General features: G+C 38.4%; 1 protein-coding gene across 1 annotated transcript in view; it reads right to left on the minus strand.

Moving 5' to 3' along the window:
• The window catches only part of TARS3 (threonyl-tRNA synthetase 3), a 14,807-nt gene extending 14,363 nt beyond the window's left edge, over positions 1–444 (minus strand). The window contains exon 1 of the mRNA XM_031055910.1: positions 271–444. Coding sequence (XP_030911770.1) covers positions 271–444 — 174 coding nt within the window. The remainder of the gene's footprint in view (positions 1–270) is intronic.
• Between the last annotated feature and the right edge of the window lie 8,950 nt (positions 445–9,394).

A 9,394-nucleotide genomic window follows, 5' to 3' on the forward strand; every position in this document is an offset into this window, starting at 1 on the left:
CCGCTGCCGGCGGAGCCCGCCCGGCGCGGCTGCGGGGCCGTGCGGAGCCGTGCGGGGCGTTCCTGCTCCCATCGCTCCTTTTAATTGAGCAAACGGCTCTTTAGAGCTCCTGCTGCTGTGCTGGTGATCAATCTGCCTACCTGAGGCCGGTGAGCAATTGGGAAGTGTCAATATCCACAGAATCAGTTGGGGTGGAAAAGACCTCGGAGATCATCGAGTCCAACCTATGACCGAGGACCACCGCGTCAACTGGACTATGGCTCCATGTACCACATTCAGTCTTTCCTTAAACGCTTTATGAAACAATGTCATTGTTAAAACGTATTGGTCGATTGCATTCTTGACTTCAATGTCAAATAAACACTGCCAGAGCTTATTTGTAATGGATGCTTCCTGGCTGACACCATTTCGTATGAAATCAGGCTGATTGAAACTATTCAGCATCTTAGCACAAATTGCAGAACTTAGCATGAAGGTAAATAATTTGAAGATGTTTGAGTTGCCAGGTGTTAGGACTCAGAGCTTGGGAGGATTGTACAACTTCTATTGCACAGCCCAACAGTCTGCAGCATCATTTACAGGTCATTGCAGTTAAATACCTCAGACCCTTGACCCTGGGAAAAGACTAGTTCTCCATCACAAATCTTTTATATCCACCATGTACTTCCATGTATCCTTTTGTCTTAAACACTTCCTTGCCATCTGCAATTTATCTTGTTTCCTCCCTTGATTGCACTTTACACTCACTTTTCTGTGTTGTTTCTCAACACACACTTTCAAATTTTCACCTTTAACCTATACTCAGACTTTGAAAGGTGTGGGTTTTTATTACCAATTTGGCAATTACCAAATCAGAATTTTAGCATTTTTTTGTATTTACACAGTGAGAAATAACTATATGGTATGTGAGGAAGTAGAGAGATAAATTTTGTAATTTTTCACAACTCGATACATTTCCTATATAATCTACTCTTCTTTTTGATTTTAAGATTTTATAAGAACACATTTGAGGTTATAAGAATATATTATTTTACCAACAAAAATAATGGGGAGATTCCTGGCTCCAAACATTGTACTCTTTTAGAAGAACAAAGTCAATTATTCAGTGCATCAAGTCCAAAGACGCTCCTATAGTGTATACTCACAAATTTTAGGTTAATATACCAATGCACTTTTTTCATTTGCACCAATTCTTCCTTCCTTTCCTGAAGAGGTGCAAGTTGGCAACACCTATGTCTGTCCCTCACTATAGCAAGGTTGTATATCTTTGAGGTTGGATTGGCAGGTATGAAAGTAAAACATAGTCTATACCTTCATTTAGAAATCCATTTCATTATTAATTTGATAGGTTATCTGTTCTTTTAATTTTTAAATTCACTACTGTGTAGAATTAATTACTCTGCTTAGGATACTGATGACAAGCAGTGTTGTCAGCACAATAAAATAAACAGAGATTTGTTGTTTAAATTAAACTCTGAGAAATGTATTCAGGTTATATCCTCTGTATCTCATCTTTGGGTAGTGCCTTATGAGCTCAAACACGTGTAACTTTGGGCTTGCTCTAGCATTTAGTGAAGTAATGGAAGAATTTCCCCTCCGAAGCTGTAGAGGCTGAGAAGGCTGATTCAGAGGATGCTGTCTAACATATGTGGAGTACCAGCATCCTCTATCAGGATTTTTTATCTGCTGAGATAATGTGGTGTTAATTAGTAGAACTTCTGAGACAGAAACAATTTGAAGAGAAAAAAGGAATCATAGTACCTCTATGGTCATTCCAAACCAGAGGGAATTCTGAGAATTAAAGAGCCCCTGCTTTCAAAGGCTACCTAGAAGATGCACCAGACAGGTTGGCTACTTTCTCTGCCCTCTGCAGATGACCCTGGTTTAGCTGTGCTCTCTGGCTCATGCTTAGGGTGGCTAATGGTTGGGATAGCAGCTGCTTTGTACCATCCCTGTCCCCCCAGAGGGCCCTCTCTGGTGGGTGATGTCGTGCAGAGCACAGGGAGCTCTACCTGAGATGATCACAGGAGTGTGAGAATCTCACTGCTATGGCAAATAAGCCATGACATTGTAAACTGGGACCATTACTATTGCTTCAAATAAAACACAATCCCATGGTCCTTGCTCCACACGATGTGTCACACAGAGGCTTGTTGTATCTGCAAACAACCACAAGGTGACAGGCAATGCTGCCAAACAATTCTGTGAAGCCTCTGGCTGACTGGATGCTCACATAGTCAATAAAATTCCTGCATTATGATAGTCAGTGGTCAACTGTAATGTTAACTGATAAGTACTTGAAATTTTGGGAACAGAAGAAACCTGACAGGAGGATACAGTGGTTGCAACTTAAGATCACAAGAACAGAAAATATTCTAAAACTTGTTGGACTAAAAGCTTGGCAACATATTTTTGTTTGCTCCACAACAGATAAACTACCCTTTAGAAAAGTGCAGGTAAGGCCACACGAGCAAGGCCATGGATGCATTATCAGTTGGCAGCAGTAGAAATAGAAAAAATAGACTAAGAAACAGGAGGAGGAGGCAGGAAGTATTCATAGCTTTTCTATACAGGGAATTTTTGTTGACAGAAAGCATGAAAACAAGCCCGAGCAGTCCATGTACTAAGGAGCATTTGCATAAGGGAGGTTATGTAATGTGTGATCCCCAATGAATGATTATCAGTGGCAGAACACCTCCACTGGGATTGCAGTAATCTCCACTGTTAAACCTGGCTCAGGAAATGGACGCTACATGAATTATTTTGCTTGGAAATGGCATAAAAATCTAGACATGCAGAAATGTTGTTATTCTTAGTAGTTATGTATTTACCTTCACAAAAAAAGGTCTTATTCTGGAACCTTTTTTTTTTTACCTTTTGCATATAGGTACAAAATGTGTATGGAAACATGCTTTCTAAATGTGTAATTCCATTGCATATTAAAGCTAATATTTTATGGAAGAACAAGAAGTGGAGGGCATTTGTACTGTGGTTTGGGTATGGCCTCTGAGGAATATAAAATCAAAGTGTAAAAAGGGTGCTTTATTTTATGTCCTGCACCAGCTTGTACAGATTATTTCAGTTTGATCAGCTGTCTTCTAGAATGAATTCTTTTTTGCAAAGGGATATCTTTGAAGATCAGTTACAGAATTAAAAAGTAACAGTAAGCAATTCTCAGTCTCATCATTATGGTTCAGAAGCTGTTAACAGTTGTAAAGGGCTAATTAGTGTAATGTAATCCTCTTAGGAGGCTGCAGGCATTGAGCTAGATTTCTTTATAATTTGTATGTAGGCCTTCTTTATTCCATTGGAATTACAATAATCACAGAAAGCAGCATGTATTTGCATTCTAGCCATCCACAGTATGTTTATTTTGCATGCTGAATACTGCACAATAAATGCAGAAGCAGAATTTTCTATTTTCTACTTAAATATCAAAATGTTTGGAAGAACAGCCAAGTCTTGGTTTTACAACTGTGCAAAATCTACCAGAAGAGAAAATGAAAACAGGAGTAAGTGGCTTTCTGAAATCCCAAGCAATCAGAGAGAGAAAATACTGGAAGAGCTGGATGTGAACAAAGTGCTGTCATATTTGGTTTACAAGAGAGTCTTTTCCTTGGAGGAATACAAAGACATTTGGTCTCAGGAGAGCTACAAGAAGAGAACTGAATATTTTCTAGATAAACTGTATTTAAAAGGCCCAGGTGCTATCTCTGCCTTTTGTTCCATTTTGGAGGAGGTCTCTCCTAACTTGCTGACATGCTTTCTCCTTGGCTATGAAGGTAAGGTCGCTGTCTGCTCTGAAATGCTTAAGTGTATATTGGTAATGTCTTGCAATCCTTTGACACTAATAGTTATTTGCTATAATTAGTGTTTACTTTCTCTCTTGCACTAAACCAGAGATAGCATTTGCTGCCTTTATGGTTCTTTGTTGTGAAAGAGAAAATAATCAGGAGAAAAAAAAATTAAATATATTTTATTGTTATACTTCGAATATTTAACCTGATAAAATGCTGAATACTCAAATTGCTGCTCTTAAGAAATGAAAGTCAGAATAGGGAAAAGGATTTCTAGATATTACTGATAACACTCAGATAAGAAATGTAACACTGATCATTTATGCTCCTTCCGCTTTCCGAAATATTAAAAATAGACTGAGAAGTTCTGTAGGCAAAAACCCGAGTAAGCGATCCTGTTCACATTTTTCTTGTTAGTTATTGTATCTGTCTGTAAACAACTGTGTGAAAAAGGATTGAATTACTAAATACCAACAATAAAGTGAAGTGAATCAAATGGTTATTTGGACATCGGGCATTAGCCGTGCTGATTTGCGGAACAATATTTTGCTCGATATTAGCAAAGATAATGCGGAAACGTGCAGAGTGCTCACAATTATATCTTACTGACCTATTTTTATTTTTTGTGTCTGTTATAGTCTAAATTTCAGTCTATCAAGTCAGCTAGAGTTTTTCTCAGCAATGACTGCAGGGTTGTGCTCAAAGGTTATATAGAGAATGTCCTTTTAGAATGTAATTAAAATAGTCACATCTTTCACCAATCTATTCAGTACCAGGTTTAAACATCTTAAAATTATAACTATTTATAAATAAAAGAAGTAAGTCTGAGTCCTGTAAAAATATTAATAAACTAAATATGAAAAATTGAAATACAAAAACCATTTTGACCTTTAAAATAACTAGATTGTGCCCTCTGTTGACAACCTGATTACTTTTAAAATTGACAGTTGGAGTTCTAATTACATGAGAAAGCAACAGACATTTTACCCTAATTTAATTACGAAAGATGCCCATTTAATGTAACTTTTCAAGATAATTTACAGTAAGGTTTTATAGCAGGAACAAGAAAATCAAAGGAAGGTCACAAATCTTGTTGGGGAATTTAATACATGTACAATGTACTTCACAGACTACAATGTCATAAAAAGGCTACCTAGGGCCTCTTTATGCTATCATTAAAAAAAAAATACAATTGATCATAAATACATTATAAAGCCAGGTCTTTTGGAATACACTTTTTGGAATGAAGTTTGAGCTTCCTCTGAATGAGCTGAAGAGAGAGTGCAGGGAGGTTTTTATTCTATGCCACCTAAACAGATCGTGCAGGGACCTGTCACAGAACAGATTTCCATCTTCCAGTGGGTACAAGGTTTGGGGGTAGTACTGCTCTAAAGGGGGATGGCCTCAGCTGTGGGGTGCAAGTCAAGGACTCTGTCTCCCTGACAACATCACAGGAGACACAGAGAAAAAGGAGAAAGCAAATGCCACATATTTCCAAAAGAGTAAAGGATACTGTTGGAACAATGTCCCCAATCCATTCTGTCTGTCTGTGCCTTGTGCAGGCAGAAAAATGCCTCAGGCTGCCTTAGCTCAGCCACTATCACACTTTCTTCCTTCCCTTCCCCCAGCAGCAGTGCTTATCAAATGTGCAAAGCTAGTTTTAGAATCTGTTTTTGCTAGTAATAATTGACTGGATAACAGGCAAATAAAAACACATGCTATATATTCACATTAATTCATGCAAATAATCTGTTTAAATTCATGCATACATATATTGCAGATTCAATTAAAATGCATTATGTGCTATGGCATTGTGGATTTTTATAGATTGATTTTGATAAGCCATGTTACAAGGTGCACAGAAAGATATGATGAAAAAGAACATTGTTCATTATTTCCATTACAATAATTTTCTTCTCCACCCCCTAAAAGCTGACTGATAGGGCAAAGGAATCAAAAGGAGGGAATGCAGTCTGGATGCATGACGAGAAGCTGCTATGGCTGTGCTATGTGGCATCAGCACCCAGCTAGCAGAGCAGTGCCATCCTGCCCACTGTGCTTGTTAAAGACACTCTTTATGGCAGGCTGACTGAGCACACAGAGTAGAATCAATATCTCTTATTGATCAGCTGCATGTACAGTGGGGCCAATTTCTGTTCTCTGGACCTGCCCCTGTTGGCAGATACGGTTATTTTAATGTGTTTCCATTGTCTGCATGCCCTACAGAAAGAACCATTTGACAGGTGCTGGAAATGTGGCATGACTCCAAGAGGTCACTCAGGCTGTGGACTAATGTGGCTCGCTGCAAAAACTGTGAACTGTGCTATGAGATGTGGCCACTGAAGGATGTACTGTTGTTTGCACATAATTGTTTTAACACCACTTTGAAGTCTTTCACCTCATTATTTCAAAGAATTACCCTCACAGTAACTTAAGGGGTGTTACAGCACCACTGATGTCTCAAGATTAGTGACTTGATTGGTTTACTTACTATTCTCCCTATAACATAAAACAAAGCCCCTAGTGATTTCATAGTGAGAAATAGTTGGTTACTACTTGACCATATGATACAATAGAAAGTCAGTTCCTCATTGGCCAGACAGAATTTTATATGGAGTAAGACTTTTCACTATTTCCAAATTTCTATAAATTGTCTGACCTGTATATCTCATGTCTATTGGAAATATGAATAGGGAAACAACTTTATGAATATAAGGTCAAAAGATGTTTTGTTTACCTGTTTACCTAAACCAGCCACCACCAGGTTCTGTTTACCTAAACCAGCCACTTATCCAAATGTAGCATCACTGACAGAATTACATCAAACTGTAGATGTTATTTTGAATTATGCATCAGCTATTAGAGAAATTTCTTTGTTATCCAGACCGTATGCGTTTCCCAGCGTTATCAGAGCAAACAAAACTGAGAGCTGTAGCAGAGATGGAGCTTCATGAAACCTGTCAGATGAGTGACCAAGAAGGAGGCCTTTCTGCTGAGGAGCAACTGAACCAGTCGTTCCACAAATACAGGTTAAAATTATCACTGTCATGGTGTCTTTAATAATCACATTTCCCATGAATTAATTTCTGTATAAGTGAAGTACCACTGAAGCTTTAATTGCATTTGATTTTACCTGGTATTTGTAAAGTACGATTCGGCAATGTATAAAGAACATTTTTGGGTGTTGATTTTTGGATGCTGTTGAGTGCTGGGACTCATCCCTGGTCTCTACTACAGGTATTCAGTAGTGAGGTAATGCATTGATGACACTGCTAGTTTTCAGTGTTAAGGGCTAAGTACATGTGTAGAAGAGTATTTTACTCATACATTTTCTTGGAGTGTGGCACACAGCCTAAGTTAGTATCATGGTTTCTGTTATTTTTATTTATTTACTTTCAGATGAATAGAAACTGAGGAAGATCTATGTAAGAACAGCATGTAACCTCATACATGCTGTGATACTGGGATTTAAGTCCCTTCTTCAGATATTTGAACATAAAAATAGGAGAAAGAAAACCTTGGAAACTCCTAAAATGCTTCAATTAATGTAGTTAGTATTCAGTTCCAGCATTTGCAGTTGTGTGTTTGGAGTCATGCTTTGCCTAATTTGATAAGGAACCTAGCTGAGAATGGACTACAGCTCACAATAGCTCAGTTGGTTACAATAAGATGCTGATAACCCAGCCAAGGCTGTGGGTTCAGTCCCTGTATGTGATTGCCTTAAGTCACTTGAGAGTTGGACTTGATGATCCTTGTGGGTCCCTTTCAACTCAGAATATTCTGGAATCTGTCATTTGGAAATTAACATTTTGCATAGGGGAGCAAAGCTTATGTGTGTCAAAACTTCATTGCTAATTATAAGTTCTATTGTAAAAGTGACAGTCTTTGCCTTGCTTTAAATAACAAAAAATAATGTGTACAAAGCATGTAAAGAGCATTTATTCAGAAAGAAGTGCAGAGTTAAGCCACAGCAACAGATTTTTATAATTTTTTGGACAGCCGTATATTAGCATCTGACACCTCCAAACATCATTACTAATTTAGGTAGTAGAGTGTCATTTTTTGCATGTGTTTTGTGTTCCTTCAGAAACTTAATAACAATAACAATAACAAAAAGCATCAACAAATGCAGCATTTGGTAGTTAATGCTGAGTACCAGTACCTGTCTCCAATAAAGCCCTGTTCAATGGGGCCACTAGATGGTACTGCACCACAGGACAATTCCTTGGCTGCCTATTTGAAATTATAACTGTGAATGGTTATTTAGAATAGCAACAATAGCATAATGACTTGTTTGCCCAGTTTTCCTAGGCACAATACACACACACACACACAGAGACAGATGCAGAGGATACACACAGGACTTTTAGAAGCATTTCTTGGTTTGATTTGCTAGCATCAATAAAGAGCCTATGTTCCTTATCAACCCATACAAATGTAACTTTGATGTTTCAAGGGCATAGTGTCAAATACTTCCTTTCCTTCATTGAATGTGGCAAACAAAATTCAGAGACTATCTTCCCTGAAAGGAATAAATATCACCCAAACACAAACCAGTGAAGAGCATGAGCCCAAATTCAGAGATGTGATGATTGTCACACTTCAAGAATTTTTAATTCCTTGCTATTTGGAGACCTTCATACCCACGTTCCATATGCAAACAGCAAAGTGAAGTGCACTGTAGTGGTAAATCAAGCCTGTGAAGTCCAAACAAGTGAAAAAGCCAGAGGTATCCAAACATCTAGGTTTTATTTTTCTGGCTACATTCATTCACCTCCAACAGATTAATATACAATTCCTTTTTTTTGCATGTTTATGAAAACAATTCATATTACCACAGACTTTCTACTCATCTACAGTTTCCCTACTGAACTGCTGTATTGGGTCCTGAGTACGGGGTCACAAGACTATATATTGTTATTTGTGCTCTAAAACACTTTTTCTATGCCCCAAAACATTCCTTTAGCAAAGGCTATTAGTATCCTACTTTCTGTGTGAAGTCAGATTTCTGAAGTTCATTCTTTCTTATGTGTCTGATCACATGAAAAGGGATATGTAACATGGGGGTAAAATCACATTACAAGGAACCTAAGTCTGGACTGCATATAGAAAAAAATCCCTTTTGAGAAGACCTCAGTTAATGTAGAATCTTGATGGAAATCACACAGTTCTCCACTGCTGCAAATGCCAAATAATCCCCTCACTTGCTGCCAAGTGTGCCAGGCACAGAGGAAGGCACACATCAGGTTGGTGAGCTCTTGCTGGAGTGCAGATCCCAGTGCAAGGGACAGAGCACAGCACAGAACTGCAGATAATTCTTACACAGGAAATCCCAGACAAGGGACCATGCAGCTCCCCAGCACCTTTGCAGACCCAGACTGAATGCCACATTCCCCAGCACCAAGGCTTCAACCACCTGAGCACTGGGACAATACAGAGAGAAGTCACCAGCAGAATTCTGCAGGGAATTGATTTTTCCTAACAAACTCAAAAATTGATTGGAAGATCTTAGCAGTGAAGTGGAAAAATTTGCTGGGGATATACATTTACTCAATGCAGGTAGTGTGAGAGCTGTGCACAGAACTGTAAATGGGCCT

This window comes from Geospiza fortis, unplaced genomic scaffold, assembly GCF_000277835.1.
Source record: "Geospiza fortis unplaced genomic scaffold, GeoFor_1.0 scaffold171, whole genome shotgun sequence".
Taxonomy (NCBI): Eukaryota; Metazoa; Chordata; class Aves; order Passeriformes; family Thraupidae; genus Geospiza; species Geospiza fortis.